The 18,339-nt window shown below is 41.4% G+C and overlaps 1 protein-coding gene across 2 annotated transcripts in view; it reads right to left on the bottom strand.

The window, feature by feature from the left end:
* Positions 1 to 18,339, bottom strand: part of Nr2c1 (nuclear receptor subfamily 2 group C member 1) — a 52,556-nt gene that overhangs the window by 23,543 nt on the left and 10,674 nt on the right. For both annotated transcript variants that reach the window (XM_038314679.1, XM_038314680.1), the window contains exons 3-9: positions 16,366 to 16,560; positions 15,108 to 15,186; positions 13,219 to 13,398; positions 12,655 to 12,802; positions 12,476 to 12,566; positions 3,873 to 4,057; positions 2,415 to 2,574 (exon numbers count right to left, since the gene is read on the bottom strand). In XM_038314679.1, the coding sequence (XP_038170607.1) occupies positions 2,415 to 2,574; positions 3,873 to 4,057; positions 12,476 to 12,566; positions 12,655 to 12,802; positions 13,219 to 13,398; positions 15,108 to 15,186; positions 16,366 to 16,560 (1,038 nt within the window). The remainder of the gene's footprint in view (positions 1 to 2,414; positions 2,575 to 3,872; positions 4,058 to 12,475; positions 12,567 to 12,654; positions 12,803 to 13,218; positions 13,399 to 15,107; positions 15,187 to 16,365; positions 16,561 to 18,339) is intronic.

The following is an 18,339-nucleotide window of genomic DNA, read 5'->3' as shown; positions in this document are numbered from 1 at the left end:
ACTCACAAACAGGAAGGTGGACATTCAAGTGACAGAATGGTTACAATTAGTCACAGGCTGACAGGGAGTCACAGCTCTGCAGGATGGGAAGGGTTGAGAGCTCAGTGTTCACAATGGTTCGCCCTTGTCCTATGTATCTACTTCAAAGGACAGAAGTCCTGCTTACTTTAATTATTCGAATAAGAAAAAAGCGAGAGAGTTTTGAAATCATGACTCAAAAATGTCATTAAATAAAAATATCACTATCATTCTAGATTTTTTTCCTTCCAGTTGCATTATCAGATGGCTTCTCCTGCCTACAGTTAGGTTGCTTTGAATAAGCTGAGTCCCACTACAACATGAAAATAAAAACTCCAGCTCATCCAAGAGAAGGTGGAATGGCTCGGCTGAAAAAACAAATAGGAAAATAAGCAAATTAGACACAGAGCAACACAGAACAAAACGCTGCTTGGCTCAGTGACGAGAGGTCAGAGATCTGAATGAGGCTGCCCCCGAGGCCCAGCCCGAGGACTCCGGCGAAGAACCGACCAGGCAATGGCTGAAAAATAAGACGCTCCCAGGACTGGGAGCGGGAGTTGAAGAAGCTGCCGTTTTCAGGAGAAAAAGATCCCACCAACTCCAGAGAGAAAAGTCAAAGTTTGAATTTGTTTAATTCATCTGCCTAGAGCATTTAGTTCATAGAACTGAAAATCTGAGAGCCGATCTAAAGACGTGGAACAGCCGCTGTCTGTAGAAGCTCTTTGTCCTTGCTCGCACTGGGTCTCTGCCTATGTCTCTCTCCTTGTCCTTCCTCCAATCTAAGTCCAGAGCAGGAAGCGGAACCGAGAACACAAAAGATGAATTGTTTTGATGAGATGAAAGAACAATGGGGTGCACATGCACCTTGACCACCCTCCTCCACAGCTCCGACAACAACTTTTAGGTGCTATTTACTCTTCCTTCTTATATCACCTATGAAAATTTTCCTTGTGCAATCAATGCACATAAAACACTTGCATTTCTCCTAAGTTAACTTTAGTAAATTTTTACATGAAAACTGTTTTCTCTGATGGTTTAATTGCTCTATCATGTTGCAGCAATTACTAAACCATAAATCATAAACAGTGAATTTTTTTCTGTGGCTACTTCAACCAAGCTGAATTTTGAAATACCAATCTTATATGGTGTTTTGATTGATGATACATTTATTTTCTGTTTGTTAGTTTTACTGGCAGTACTGACTTATTTGATGTTTCCCTAAGAAATGTAGGCAAGTTTCTAATCGACTGTCAATCATTCTCAACAGGTACAGCACTGCTCTGCCTTGTTAAGTGTAATCTGAGCGTACGCAATTATTCTGCACACCCCTTTCTAATGGTATTCCCAACTGCAGAGCAAAGGCCAAGAAGAAGATGGTGTTGATGAGATCTAAGCAGTGAGCACATCTACAGCTGTGTTCAGCATATTCATTTGAACAGCAAATCACATTTTAGAAAGTTATTTCTTAGGCTTCAACTATATCGTTTCTAATTGTCTACCTGTATTGCTTCCATTTTCAGAGTGTGCAGAGGCTGAGACGAGGAGCAGCGGTAGGGCACTTGCCCAGCATACGTAGGACCATATATGTAGAGTGTATGTAGGGATTCATATCATTATGAATTACACCATTACAAAATGTATTTAGGATAAATTCCCAATGCTCCTTTTCCAAAATGGCTTTTAAAAGTAGCAGGAGTTAAGATGCTGCCATGGGTGCCCCTCGTGATGATGCTGAGGGGCAGCTAGGGAAGGCAGCCCCCCCCCACATCACCACTTTTATCCTTATCATCTCCAGCGTGCGAGCCAAACCCCTGGGTCTCGGATACCAGTTTACACTAAGAACGTGGTAGCCAGGCACTGCACAGAAGCCACGCATTCGGTTCACAATGGACGTCCCTGCTTAAGGAAAGAAAGCCACCGTGACTAACTGGTTCTAAAACCTTTTTGTTTTATTTTTTATTTATTTATTTATTTTTTTTTTGAGACAGAATTTCTCTTTCTCTGTGTAGCCCTGGCTGTCTTAGAACTCTGAGATCCGCCTGCCTCTGCCTCTTGAGCATTGGGATCAAAGGCGTGTGCCACCACCGCCTGGCCGGGCTCACAACCATCTATGAAGGGATCTGATGCCCTCGTCTGGCATGCAGGTATACATGCAAAGCACTCATGCATAAAATACAAATAAACTAAATTTTAAAAATTGAGAAAATTAACCAACTAATCGCCCTATCACAACTGACTGACAGCAAGCTGATCCCCTGTCTTCTCTAGTAGGGCATGCTTCTATTCTGGAATTCTACCACAGGTATTGCTGACTTTAAAGGTGTAACAGGCAAGTTTTGATTGTTGAAAGGAAGATTAAAATCAAACAGCATAATATAAAAAAAAGTTAAAGATACCCTGAAAACTACATGTGAATCGCTGAGAAGCGGCCCCTCTTTCTCCACGTAGCTCGACTCTCCAGGGATGAGATGCACGTTGCCTTCCATGCCCTCTACTGAGCTCTGACCGGCGGTGCTTTCTCCAGGAGTCAAGGCTTTCGCAAGAGTATTAAATGCCCTAAAAGGAGACATCAGAAGCGGTGAGCTCGGGCAATCTCCAACAATAAAATGAAGTTCTTATACAACATTCTGGAGTTATGACTGAAGTCAAGGGGCTGTGGGAAAAGCTCAGTATTAGGACACCTATCTAGCATGCACTAGGCCCTGGGTTTAGTACCCAGGACTGGGAGCAGGGGCTGGAGGGAGGGGACGTGTTTAACCCTATAAAATTCTTTTGCAAATAGGGCAGGGGTGTGGCTCAGAGGCTTGTGTGGTGCAGGGGAAGCCTGGGGCTCCAGTTCCAGTGTCACTGTCAGGAGGGGTCTGCACACACAGCAACTAAACAGCAACGGGTTTCAGAAAACAGCTTTCTTGTATGGCAGGCAGGCTTTGTATTCAGGGACCTCTGTGATGAGCAAAAGCAACGGATTAAATGTAGTAAGGGTAGTGTGAAATATTATATACTGCCAAGAAATTATCATCTCATTAAGTATGAGAGAATTTTTTTTTACACTTGTGGCTACTTAGTGAAATACACGCAGTTTAGAATTTAAGATTAGGATAACAGACAACTAAAGCTGCCAAGTAATTATTCCAGTTTCCCAGACTGTTAAATGACACACTTTCCAGAGTTCCTTAAACGAGGTCATCATATGGGCAACAACTACCCAGGGCTCTGAACCACTGTCTCCCCTTCTCTCCCCTTCTCTAGTCTTCTGCAGTCAATCAAACCCAGGCCTGGAGTAAACCAGGTGAGCGCTCTACCCTGAACGCCACTCAGTTAGACCCCAGCACAATGTTGATATTTAAATAATAAACGGAAGGCTGAGAAAAGTTCAAAGAAATTTCATCTCTGTATTCTAAGTATTAATACCGACAAAAATAAAAGCAAATTCTGACTATTTTCCTTAAGAATAATTTAACATTGTAGTTATTTCAACGATATCTGACATTTATCTTTATCCGTAGACTTTAGTGGTGGGTGGGGAACATGTTTCGTTCTATGTACAAAGGAAACACATCTAAGCACAAAACGAAATGTCAGACTCTGGCTGTCATTTAAAATGAAGGGAATCCCCAACTCGTCGAACCACAATGCTAATTTTTCAATATACACTTACAGCTCAGGAAACTCAGAATGGAGCGTGTTCAGCGTGTTGCACTAAAGGCAGATTTTCAGTTAATCTTTGCTATGCCTTACATTTTTCTATTTCTTAAAGAAATAATTGTTTTCAGAAACTTTTATATACAGACATTAACACAAAAGTATTTTAATCAACTCAAAATGAAGTTGAGGAAGATGGGACCTGACTTTACCTGGAGACATCCCCGTTGGACTGAACATCTTGATGAAACCCACAGAAGGACGGATCACCATTGCGCAAGCTCTCCACCACAGGCATGTCGCTACCGGTGTAAGAAAGGTCTTTGGCTTTGCCGAGATTTGCTAACGACGTGACCACGCTGGCCAGTGTGCTTAAGTCACCCTGACATGACTCAACCTTTAAAATAAATAAATAATAAATAAATAAGTAAATAAATAAAGTACTGAAATTCTGCAAAGTGGTACTCATAGATTTCACAACCTTAAATATTAAACTCTAGGTTATGACATACTACAGGAAAAGCAAATTAATAAATAAAACTGATGAATACAGCAGCTCATTCTGCAGTCCCAGCACCGAAGAGGCCGAGGTAGGATTCCCACAAATCCAAGTCCAGTGTGGGCTGTAGAGTGAGAGCCTGCCATTAAAGAAAAAAGAAAAAAAGAAAGACTCTTGAGGAAATATAGACTTAAAAATAGGTATACGTTCTTAAAAATTAGAAAAGCTTAAAACAAAAATTATACTTACTAGCTAATATAACTAAGTCAGTTACTCCCTCTATAAGAGGATACCAGGTAATAATTCTTTTTAGCATTAATGATTTAATATTGTTAAAACTTCCAAAAATTTTTTAAGATTAAAATTTTTAAATTTTATGTGTATGAGTGTGTTTTGCTTGCATGAAAGTCTGTGCACCACCTGCAGCCTGGTGCCCCCAGAGGTCAACAGAGGGCATTAGGTTCCCTGGAACAAGAGTTACAAGTGATTGTGAGCTACCATGTAGGTGCTGGGAACTGAACATGGGTCCTCTACAAGAGCAGTAAGGGTTCTTAACCTCTGGGCTATCTCACCTTTCCAGCCCCAAAGATTTAGTTTTATTTATTTATTTATTTATTTATTTATTTATTTGGTTTTTCGAGACAGGGTTTTTCTGCAGCTTTTTTAGAGCCTGTCCTGGAACTAGCTCTTGTAGACCAGGCTGGCCTTGAACTCACATCCCAGCACTCGGGAGGCAGAGGCAGGCGGATCTCTGTTAGTTTTATTTTTTAAATAATGTGTATGTATGTGTGTCTATTGTGGGTGTATTCATGAGTGCAAGTGCTTTTGGAGGCCAGAAGAGGGCGCTGGATGGCCTGGAGGTAGACAGCGTGAGCCACCTGAGGGGAATGCTAGGACAGGAACTCAGATCCTCTGTAAGTGCTCCTAACCACTGGGCCAGCTTCCTAGCCCGGCAAAGCATCTGGCATTGAATATAAATTAAAAGGAATGGAAAGGGGAAAGGCAAATCTATTACCAAACAGACTTTCTAAGATGCCTCCTACAGGGAATGTTAAATAGCTCCACCCTGTGCCAATATTTTCTGCAAAATTGCTAGAATTTGTGTATAGTTTCCATAATCTATAATTTATATTATAAATAATATCTTATTAGCTGATTCAAATGTAGACACTTTATAAAAATGTTTGAAGAAAATAAAGAAAATTTTGCCTCTCTGGGGATTACAAATTGTTCCTGAAAATATACAAAGAAGAGATTCTATTAGTTACTTGGGATATAAAATAGGTCTATAAAAAATCTGACCTCAAAAGGTGCAAATCAGGAGAGATCAATTGCAGACTCTTAATGACTTTCAGATTGATAGGACTGATAGGAGACATTGCCAATCTGTGGCCCAGTATTGGGATAAAAAATGATGAACTGACTTATTTGTTCCAAATCTCAAGGTGACAAGGACTTAAACAGTCCCAGGAAATTATCAGCAGAAGCTGAGAGAGAATTGGCTCTGGTGGAAGGAAATCACAGAGGCACACGTGGACCATGTGGATTGGAAGCTTCACTGAATTCCGGTTAGATTACCCTCCACACTTTCCCCTGCAGGAATTTTAATGCAGAGGAAGATATTATCTTGGAATGGATACTCTTACCACACCAACAGAGTGAGACGTTAAATATGTAGAAAAAGTTTCTGATTTGATTTTAAAAGGAAAATTAAGACTTCATCAGTTGACAGGAATAGACCCAGCAGACATTGTAGTACCTTTAACTAATAAGGAAATTTCCTCTTTATGGGCAGAAAATGAATACTGGCAAAGAGCTTGCAGTGATTTTTGGGGAGCGATGAAGAACACTCATTCTAAAAGCAAAGAGACTTAAATTCATAAAAAAGAACCAGTTGGGTCCTTCCTCACATTGTACGGGGAACACCAATCTCTGGAGGCCCTAGGTTCTACACTGAAAACAGGAAAGGCAGGTTACAAATCAAGAAACTTAAGTAGAGTCAGTGCAAAGCCCTTATGATTCTATGCAAAAGTCAGAACTAATAGCAATCTCAAAAAGATGATGGGGCCCCACAACAATGACTCTACCTGGTCTATATGATGACACTGAGATAATAAACATCACTCAAAGATCGGCTTTGGAATACAAATGGCTCAGGACAATTCCAAGGTGGCTAGCTGAGATGGTCCAACTTCTTAACACCACTCTAGCCATAACTTCAGATAAGCCTTACCCATAAGCCCGAGACTGGTTACAAATGTTACAGCTAGTCCTCCTGAGACTTAACCATGTCTTTGGTTTTTTACAAGATCCCATAAAGACTGCTGCCCCCTAGGCACCAGGAAACAATTCTAAGAACTGCCCCTCTCCCAATAGACAGCACAGACGGCTTTTTCTTGGGGCTATGGATAATTATCATCTGTAAGGGGTTGGTTATAAGTTGTTATAGGGTTGGGGTGGAAGAGTAATGACTAGTCTCAGGAATCTCATTTGGAATAGAGAAAAGGGGGATAGATAGGATAGGACAATTAGGTAGATTATTGTATCTACTTGTAAACTAAAATAACAACTATCATTTTTAGATAATTTGCAATGGTATGGATTGTCTATTGATACAAACATAAAATGATTTTCCTATTTCTGTATAAAATATGCATATTGATACAAATTCAAAATTATATTTACCATATCGTATATATTTTCCTACTTCTGTTTAAAATAATTTTGTATATTGATACAAATGTAAAATTATTTTTTCATACTGTATGCATGTTTCTACTTCCGCTTAGGATATTATGTATATTGATGCAAATTAAAGATGTTTTGTCATACTGCACTATACATTTCTACCTCTGGTTAAGATAATTTTGTATAGCCGGGCGGTGGTGGCGCACGCCTTTAATCCCAGCACTCGGGAGGCAGAGGCAGGCGGATCTCTGAGTTCGAGGCCAGCCTGGTCTACAAGAGCTAGTTCCAGGACAGGCTCTAGAAACTACAGGGAAACCCTGTCTCGAAAAACCAAAAAAAAAAAAAAAAAAGATAATTTTGTATACTGTTACAATTTCAAGGTCATTGTCCTTATACTGCACATCTGTTTACAGATTGTTTATTTTTATAATGTGAAGCTTTAGTCTTTAGGCTATTTAAGTTATTAAGAATCACAGGTTAATAATTATCCATGTTTGTCATACTTACATTTATGTTAGGTTTTCTAGATGCACAAAGATGCATTCCATATAGATAAGCAATCTTCAAACACTTTAAAGAGCTACAGAATATGCTATTTAAATGCTTTAACAACTAGAGTTCTGTTGACATGAGATGCATCTGCTCCTGGCAGCACCAATCAACTCCCAATAGGATGATGGGCACCAAAAACACTCCATGTGGAGCTTGTTTTCTTCTTGCCAAAACTGGTCTATTGGGCAAAGAACTACCCTTGTCTCGACTGCTGATAGTAAGCATGCTGTCCAATCTGGACAAGAAGAACACAAAAAGTGGCTGCTGAACCTGGCCAAGACAGGGTAGGACAGTCTTTCAAATTTTCCTGCTTCTGAATATGGTCTGTCAGATATTCTAGGCCTATAGCCAAAGTTGGTTGCTCCAATATTGCAGATACTTTGTGTGACTGTTTAGGCAGCCAGTGGTTTCTGTCATTTCTTGTATCTTTCGTAAGTCACTTGCTTGCACTCCTTGCTTACTCAGGTAATATTGTCTTCCTTCTCAGGTCTTTGATGGGGTTGAAGACTAGATAGTTATAGTTATAATCCTCTTGTATCTTAGCTAAGGGTGAATAAGGTACAAGACTTGGACTCTTCAAGATAGGACAGTTACTGGAGTAATCTCTGTAACTTGCCAATTACCTATGGCCTGGACATTTAGAATGTATTTCTTGCTTGATGTTCTTGTTGGCTGCAATTTCGTTTTTGTGTCTGTTAGTACCTTTTCTTTCTTCTGGATAATATTTGATAGTTGTTTTTATTGTATATAGTTTTATGTTAGAACCTCCTTAGTTAGAAAAAAAGGGAAAATGTGAGATTTTGATCTGTTTAGCCAATGACATTTGGGGTGACTGGCTGTATGTACATAGTTTTCTCAGAACACATGACCGGATAAAACTGAGGAGGGGGCTGCTGTGGCACTCTCTCTCCTGGGTGGTAGGGGCTGGAGCAAGCGGCAGAAAAGCAGAAGAGAAGAAGCTTGAAGTTGATCCTCTTCTCCCTTGGGCATAATGGCAGGACGACTGTGGCCAGATCAACAGCAGCGTCCACTTTGTTCTGTATTTGTGAGTTTTCTCCATTGCACCCCTTAATCAATTATTAGATAGAGTTTCGTGGGTGTTCACTTCAGATGTCGTCGTCTTAACTGAAACGCAATGGACCAGACCTGGCACTAGAGCAGGAGGGAATGGAGGCTTGGTCTGGGTTATGTTTTCTTCTTACCAGAGTTGAAGAAGCTCCTAGTCAAGCTCTCAGCTCTCAGGCCAGATCACACACCTTCCCGTTTGTCTGCACTTGTTTGTCAAGAATAAATAATTACGCCAGGCGGTGGTGGCGCACGCCTTTAATCCCAGCACTCGGGAGGCAGAGGCAGGAGGATCTCTGTGAGTTCGAGACCAGCCTGGTTTACAAGAGCTAGTTCCAGGACAGGCTCTAAAGCTGCAGAGAAACCCTGTCTCGAAAAACCAAAAATAAATAAATAAATAAATAAATAAATAAATAAATAAATAAATAATTCTGCATCTGCAATGCTTTAAAATCACTGCACAGGAAGAGCAGGGAAGGGCTTCATTTTTTTTTTCATTTTTTATTTTCATTTTAGCTCACAATCTTCAAAGCAACGAGTAACCCTCAGCAACTTCTCATAGTGACAGATGAGCTTTTGGAAATACCATTTTCAATGAAAAGATTTTGATATACCTAATGCTTCAATTTATTAAATGCTTTTGAGGCCAGGGGATTGGACAATGGATAATTTGCTTGGCTCACAAACAGTAAGCATCAGGACTGAACTTCACACACTTAGAATCTATGTAAATGCCACTGGACATGTGGCCTGTTTGTAATGTCAGCTCTCTGAAGACAGAGAGGGCAGCCTTGGAGCAAACTGGAGAGCCATGTCTGTGGGCCCAATTGAGAGATCCTGCCTCAACAAATAAGATGAAGAGTAATCAAATAAGCCTCCCAACATCAGTGGGGGGGGCTTCACATACATGTATACATGCACATATATACATGCACACACATACACAGAAGTACATAATACTTTTTTAATGTTCAAATTATTCCACCCAAACTTAATAACAAAACCTTTAAGTTTCTTCTATAGACCATTATAGCCTTTAATTTGTTTTGTCTGTGCATACATGATTGGTTTCTTTATTTTTAATGCAGAATCCTGCTATGTCAATCAGGGTTGGCCTGCTGCTTCCTACTGCATAGCCCATGCTAGCCCTGAGCTTGTGATCCCCCCCGCCTCCCGAGAGCTGGAATTACAGGTGTGAAACACTACATCTAGCACATGTAACCATTCTGAATTCTGAATATCAGAAAGTTTCATTCGTTTTATTAATTCTTTAATTTATATGAAACAGCCTTTGGTGACTAAGTAGATATTAATTTTTGTGCCCTCCTCAAATAAACCATTGCCAATGCTCCCAGATCCTTAATGAATATCCTGCCTATTATCAAGTTTTTACGTGACATATATATATATATATATATATGTATGTATGTATGTATGTATGTATTTCTTAATGTCTTTACTCTGAGCTGGCTTGCTGGCCCTGAGGAGATTTGGGAGGGCCTGTGAGAAGACTTTCTCCCATCTGCCCTGGGCTCTGGCTCTGCAGGAATCACAGCGCCAAAGTTCTAGGGCATCAATCACAGAATGACTGTGGTCTGACGATAAAGATGGTAACATATTATGTGTGTATGCATGTATGTGCACATATAATATACATATATGTGTGTTATATGTGTACATATATATTAACCTGTCCAATAGGAATTCTCATCCATCTTCAACAGAATGACCCAGCACACACAGGCTGTAAATAGGGGCCTGCTGGAACGTAAACCTCATGTTCCCAGTTAATTAGCCCCCCCCCTTTCTGTTTGAGACAGGGTTTCTCCATGTAGCCCTGGCTATCCTGGAACTAGATCTTTTTTCCCTTATTTTATACATTTTTATTGATATTTATTTATTGAGCTCTACATTTTTCTCGGCTCCCCTCCCTGCCTCTCCCCCTCCCTGCAATTCTCCCCCAAGGTCCCCATGCTCCCAGTTTACTCAGGAGGTCTTCTCTTTTTCTACTTTTTACTTCCCATGTAGATTAGATCTATGTATGTCTCTCTTAGTGTTGAAACTAGATCTTACAGGCCAGGCTGACCTCGAACTCACAGAGATCCTCCTGCCTCTGCCTCCTGAATGCTGGGATTAAAGGAATTTACTCACATAGTCTGCTAGGTATTTTAATTTTTATCTAAAACTCAGAAGTGTAACTATTCCTTTCCATGAGACAATATGTCTAACGAGATTTCCAAGTTTCTGCCACCGGAGATTCTTAGGTAATGTGACATAGAAAAATCTCATCGTGTGATGCAGTATTTAAGGACATTTGTTGTATTTTCCATTACAATTTTTGGTGCTGGGATTGAACCAAGGACCTCATGTCTGCTGTGCATGTTCTTCCATTGCATGACACCCCGGTGCTCTGGCACTGTGAGTCTGCAGAGCCAGAGCCCAGGACAAGTGGCACAGAGTCTCATCACAGGCCCTCCCAGACCTTCTCAGGGCCTGCAGGCAGCTCTGAGTAAAGGCACTGACCACTAACAATGACTACTTGAGTACGACAAGATCCCACACGGTGGGGAGCGAGAACCAACTCCAGAAAGTTGTCCTCTGACTTCCACATGTGCATGATGGTGAACACAGAGACACACACACACACAAACAGTAAATAAATAAACGAGACAAAAACAGACTAAAAATCTTTTTAGGAAAACTTCTTTCTTCTCATACAGTTTTGGGAAACTACAGAAAGCTTACACACTTTATCTAAATAGAGAAACCTTTTAGGGCTGGAGAGATGGCTTTTAAGGGGCAGCAGTGGCTGCTGTGCAGGCAGAAAGATCTCAGTTCGGATCCCCAGCACATACACACAACCATGTGGCTGTGTGTTCCTGTACTCGTGGCATTGGGTGGAGGGATTGCTGGGGTCCTCACTGGCTGTCAGCCCAACTGGAACATCAAATTCTGGGTTTGGCAAGACCCTCTCTCAAGGAAACAAGGCAGACGGCAATGGAGCAGGGCGTCTCCTCTAGCCTTGGTGAACATGAACATGAGGATGCACACAGGCATGTACACATGTGTGTGCACACACACGTACAGAAATCATTTCTTTAGACCTGTGCCAAACAAAGGTCTGCTCCAGTCTCAGGACAGTCTAGATGATTTGGGTGTGGAATCTGAGATCACAGGCAATCTCATTCTGCTCTGACCCCAGACCCCACAGAAATGCTGAGAAACAGTGGCTGAGATCACAGGTAATCAGTGGCTGCACATCATCCTGAGACTCAAATGCGTGTTCCGACGGAGGGATGCCAAGAACTTTCCTTTACTTGGACTATCAAGTATTTTGGCATTAATAAATCTAGCAGGGAAAATGAGAGGAATACATGCAAGAATTCTGTGCTTTTCTTCTGCTGGCTTTTTCAGGTGGGCTCACAATACATCACAGCTGACCCTCAAATCAGAGTGCAGACCAGGCTGGCTCCACTTATGGTCACTGTCCTGCCTTTAGCCATCCAAGTTGCTGGGATTACAAGAAGTGTACCGTTATGTTTGGTTTGGGTTTAACATAATTAACTAATTTTCTAATAACTTTGATTTCAAGGTGAAAGAAAAGAAACTGGGAATACTTTCAATTTTTGTTGCTTTCATGTTAAAGATAAAATTTTAGTGGCACGGTGAAGAATTCTATCAAATAACTTTAGCTTTAGAAACAGGAATTAGGGACTGGAGAGATAGTTTTGCTGTTAGGAGCACTGGCTGCTCTTCCAAAGGTCACGAGTTCAATTCCCAGCAACCACATGTTGGCTCACAATAATCAGTAATGGGATCTGAATGCCCTCTTCTGGCACACAGGCACACATGCAGACAGAACACTCATATACAGAAAATATACAAATAAGTAAAACCTTTTAAAGAAGGAAACAGGAATTATTGCTCAGGAGCAGAGCATGGGGCCAAGGGCTCAAACTCCAGCACTGGGGATAGAGGGCAGGAGAGGGGTCTTGAAATTGCACTCCGTACCTTATCCGGTGTCATTAGCATAGCTGGTTCTGTTTTTATCCCAGACTGGTGAATATTTACGAACATTCCCGAATCCAACAGTCCTGTAGATCTATAAGAAATGAAGCCCAAATTTTAGTCTTCCTTCATGTGGGAAGAGAAGCAAAGGATCCAGCTTCTTAATGTCATCTGTATGGCACCTGGTGGTCTCGCCGTCTGTCACAAAGGTCGGAGTTGCAGCCAGCGGGCTTCGGAGGTCTTTGCGGATGTAGATTTTTTCTGTGGAAGCCGCACAGTTGGAAGATTTTTCTCGGGACACTTCAATGGGTTTTCTTTCACACTGAACGGCTATAAAAACATGTTAAATAATTATACCACGATACAGACGCTAGGGGAATTTGTAAATCTAAGCTTCTTGTCACCAGGGAAAGACACTGCTTCTGGCTGAATCCCAAAGGCGACCGTCAGTCTGGACAGTCTATCCATGCTCAATGATGCCGCCCCTATTTGCAAAACTGGTCAACTGACGTCTTATCCTGCCTTCCTATTTTGCCACTCCTGTGGCAGAAAAGCAGAACTCTTAAAAACCCTCACTATCAGGAACTGAAGGGAGCCGTCCCTTATGTATATAGAGTTTAATTACAGCCACAGGAGAGTGACTGAAACAGCATGCGGAGAGCTGACCGGCTAGAGAGAGCTAACTTGTATGCACGCTTCATGTGCTGCGTTCTAAAAACCATCACCCCTTCCAAGCAGGTACATACAGTCCTGCTTCATCCCGAAAGCGATGCAGCGCTGTAACCTGCAGTACTGACAGCGGTTCCGGTGGTGCTTATTAATTACACAGTCTTTGGATCCGCGGCATGAATAGACCAAGTTCTTTCTGATGCTTCTTTTAAAAAACCCTTTGCAGCCTTCACAAGTGATCGCTCCATAATGACGTCCTGGAGATTAAATGTTTAAGAAAATACAAAACATACTATAGATTAGAAGTGAAATAAGTTCGTTTTTTTTTCTATCAAAGCAACAATATATAAAATGAAATTGTGATTCTGAAATTCTGACAAAATTTTCTTTTAGGATTTATTTAAGTAGAGAACCAAACAACCATAACCTGTGGTAAGTTTAATGATAGACAGCTTTAAATTTTATAATGTAACATTAAAAGTATTGGAGAACTTAGGAACAAAGAAAGTCATCATAAAAATTCTATTATGTGCGTTAAAATTTCCAACCCTAAGAAAGCTCACAAATGACTGTTATGTCAGCTATCATGCAACAGCGCCCCCTGCTGCTGGGGGAATGTATCACCTGGATATGCCAGGCAAGCGTTCTACCACCAATCTGCATCCTTAGCTATAATGGATGCTTTAATATACAGCTCTGTGCTCCAGAAAAACGGAAAGAGCTACCTAGTACTGGAATGATAATAACCTTTCTTTGTGAGTTCCACTTTGGAAACTCTCTTATTTTTTTATTTTACTTTATTTATTTTTTTTTCGAGACAGGGTTTCTCTGTAGCTTTGGAGCCTGTCTGTAGACCAGGCTGGCCTCGAACTCACAGAGATCCACCTTCCTCTGTCTCCCAAATGCTGGGATTAAAGACGTGCACCATCACTGCCCAGCTACAAACTTCCTAATAAAGCTACTATCGTCTAGGGCTAAAGAGATGGCTTGGTGGGAAGAGCAGCTGCTACCCTTACAGCGAGTCCAGGATCAGTTCCCAGCACCCACCACCCTCTGCAGCTCCAGCTTCAGAGGATTTGACACCCTCTTCTAGCCTGCACAGGAATTGGGTGCACACACCGCACACACAGATACAACCAGGCAAACTGCTTGTACACATATTACATTTTAATTAACTTGTTATTAGACCAATCATTTCTTTTGTATAACATTAACAACTTACACACACCTGAGAGAAAGCTCTAATGGAGAGTTTTCTAATTAAATTTCAAAAAAATCAACACAACAAAGACAAGCTGGGCCCTTAAGCTCTGCCCCACCAACACCTGAGAATATGTATGAACAGACATGAATGAGAACTTCTGACAGGAAGTCACCGATGATCAGAATTTACATGATCTCTCGTTGAGCACCCAGACGCGACTGAAAACAGCCCACCCAGGTACTAGAGCCGTACTTCCCCAGCAGACCCCATCTAAACACAGTTGCTAACCATGGCCAGGCCTGGTTCATTCCTGAATGGAAAGGTAACTAAATCAGAAACGCAGAACTCCAAATAAAGACTGACCAAAGAACCTTCTACTTCAGCAATCCAATCTACTCTGAATTCCTAAAACAGGGTTCGGGGAAGCATGTTAAGATAAATTAATGACATAATGTATCATTAAAGACCACAATTCATTTACCGGGGATCCCTTTGGCAAATATATTTTTTTTTACATTTAACACTTTTTATGTGTTTACTTCTAAACAGGGAAAACAAAACCAATATTTGATGCCGCTATAAATCAAATTAAATGACACTGAAGGAAAAGTATAAAAAGAGAGAGAAAAGTGAGGTTATAGGCCACAAAGATGAAGCATAAAATCATAAGTCTTCTGTTTATTTTCTAATTTTTGAGGGAACACAGCTGAGGAGCAGTCACTTTAAACAGTGTAAACCACGCAGAATTATTTTTAACCCTACCTGAGGCTTTGTCTCCACACACGACACAAAGGTCAAAAACCTTATTTGGTCCCTGGTCAGGAGAATTTTCTGTAAAGAGCTTTAGAGAAGAAATACATCATCGATGAGCGAGAGCTTCATGCTGTCCAACAGTGAAAGAACAGTCAGAGACACTGCTTGCTTCCACACAAGTGACCCTTCCATTAAGAACCGCATCTCTGTGGATGCAGCAGCGAAGCTAGTCTCTTCCACAGAGAAAAATACTTCAGTGCGGTCAAGGCAAAAACTGTATCTATTTCCTTGTTCCACAATAATCACACCAATTCATTCAGAAACCACCTCTGTTTCTAGTATTGTAAGAAGAGGTGGGGAGGGCAGGAGGCTCTTTGTGAATTCGAGTCCGGCCTGGTCTACTTACTTAGTTCCAGTCTAGCCAGGGCTACATAGGGAAACTCTATCAAGAACAAAACCAAAATACCAAAATCCAACTGGTGGCTGAGAGCACTTGCTGCTCTTGTAGAGGTCATGGGTTCAGTTCCCAGCACCCACATCAGGTGGCTCACAACCAATTTGTACACCTAGTTCCAGGGGCTGACGCCTTCCTCGGACCTCCACAGGCACCTGCGTACATGTCGGGCTCACACATATCCTCAGGTACACACACACATATAAAGTAAATAAATCTTTAAAAAAATGTGCGACACATAAATACGCCAGTATTTTTAAATGTAAGCCACTCATACACACTGACATTAGTCACGTATAAAATCATCCATATAGAAATACGTCTCAGTATTCTATAGTTCTAAGGCCTTTCATGACATCTGTCTTTGACGGTTCAGAACCTTTCCGAACGAAACAACCCAGAAAAGGCGTAGAGTAATGCTGGTGGTGACATGGTGGTGTGAGGCTAGGGGACGAGGGTCCTTGTGTGAAGGCAGCCTGGGCTGCACAGTGAGACCCTGTGGCACACAAATGAGCCCCTGGTTGTGGACTTTTTAAAAAGAAAGGGAATTATAAATGTCATCCGTGTGATTAATTATAATTATGCAAATATGACTGCTACACAAACACCACATAACGGTCATTATGGAGACGAGGCGGAGGGGCCTGGAGTAAGCTGTGGAGCCTATTAACTTGTACAAAGAGCTCATCGCTGTGCACAGCTACTGGGATGCCACTAAGGAGCTACAGTCTCTTCCTTCAGATTTACTTGTCTATTACCCTTTTGTTAGTTGCTTCCCCGATAAGAAAAAGACATGTTTTTACTGTGATTTACCTGGAGGTGTGGTGTGGACAGATCGGGAGTGGCAAAGAACAGCTGGTTGACCCCTGCGGCATCTGGAGAGGCGAGGAAGACTTTTCCCGCGGCGGAGCCTTCGTGATTAGCCAGAATGAACTGCTTGCCCTGCGCGCTATGGTCAAGTGCTGTCACAATCTGGATTTTCTGCTGGCTCTGCTGCTCTGTGACAATCTAACACAACCATGCACGGTTAATAATCCATTCAACCCAATCATGTCTGCTTCCTTTTGAGGTAGGTCTGGCTATGTAGCCAGACTGGCCTTGAACTCACAATCCGCTACCATAACTGGCTTTTGTTTTCCTTTAATGAATCAATTTTAATCTCAAAACAAGCTAGAATAGCAAGTTATACACTTTTTAAATGACAATTCTCCTAATGAAATTTTGATAGAAATATGTGTGAAATTTATAAATAAAAGTAGCAGCTGGGCAGTGGTGGTGCACACCTTTAATTCCCATACTTGGGAGGCAGAGGCAGGCAGATCTCTGAGTTTGAGGCCAGCCTGGTTTACAGAGTAAATTCCAGAACAGCCAGGGCTACACAGAAAAACCCTGTTTCAAAAATACAAAATAAATCAATAAATAGATAAATAAAAGTACAATAGCAAGATTGTTTGGTTTTGATTATCACTACTAATTCCTTCCTTCCTTCACTGCTTGTCACTCAATGGTTCTCCACCTATGGGTTATGACACCTTTCGCAAACCTCTATCTAGAAAACTATATTTTGATTTCTAACAGTAGCAAAATCTTAGCAATAGTAGCAATGAAAATAACTGTATGATTGTGAGTTAAAAGTCTAATGTTCACTTAGTTTTTAGAAAAGAGAACTAGGTACACGCATGACCTACCTGTCACTGGGTTGAAACATTAGATAGGTAAAAGGGTATTTACTACAGAGTAACAGAATAATTTTTTTAAAAATAATAAACTTGATCTTCAATGGAGAGCAGTAATTAGGTAAGCCATTCTCAGGTCTCAGGACCCCTCAACACTTTATAAAAGTCTGGAGCCAGCTCTCTGTCAAGTTAGACATCCACATCAAGGTCCAGGAGGATGGAAAGGAGCCCTCAGCTGTAGAAGTGACCCAGCAGGAGGAGGGACGTGACAAGAAGTGCCACTCTCAAGGGGAACGTCACCAAGTTTCTCAAGGGCTAAAGTGCCCACAGGTAGAGCTGGCGATCTTATGTGCGAGCCCCTGGGGACAGAAGAACATGTCATGCTCTATCTAGACGCACAGGACAGGGGTCTGGCTACACCTGCTGAAGGACGCTCCTGAGGCCTGGGAACATGTTCTGACTCTACCCTGGTTGTCCTATGGGAATAAAATGAAGAAAGTGGGGGTGGGGAAGGCATAATAAAATTTCCAAGATAATTAAAAACCCTTTATTAATTTTTTTTTTTTTTTGGTTTTTCGAGACAGGGTTTCTCTGCAGCTTTAGAGCCTGTCCTGGAGCTAGCTCTTGTAGACCAGGCTGGTCTCGAACTCACAGAGATCCGCCTGCCTTTGCCTCCAGAGTGCTGGGATTAAAGGCGTACGCCACCACCGCCCGGCTCCCTTTATTAATTTTTAAAAATTCATATATTATTCAAATGGGAAATAACATTTCATGAAAACTAAGTTTATTTCTCCACTAAATATTCACTAGCAAGAGTGGTGCTGTTTTACATTTCTGTGAGCTCTTTCAATATCTGATTTAACAGAGCTGTAAGTTCATATCTGTTCCTTCCTTTGGACTATTAGCATATGCTGTTCTGGTTCAAATTTAAAAAGAAAATTCAGTCTTACAGAGATAGTGCAGAAAAGAACAGAATATTTTAATAGCATGTTGAACTGTGGAAATGTTCACCAACAGCACCCAAACATGGCGAGCAGCTTTGCAAAAGTCAGCGGCAGTGTGGACTCAGGAGTCACATCAGGTACAAATGGAGAACCCAGGGCAGGGGAGG

Source organism: Arvicola amphibius, chromosome 17 (assembly GCF_903992535.2).
Source record: "Arvicola amphibius chromosome 17, mArvAmp1.2, whole genome shotgun sequence".
NCBI classification, from domain to species: domain Eukaryota; kingdom Metazoa; phylum Chordata; class Mammalia; order Rodentia; family Cricetidae; genus Arvicola; species Arvicola amphibius.
The sequence above is the reverse complement of the archived record's forward strand: the minus strand, read 5'-3'. Positions and strand labels throughout refer to the sequence as shown.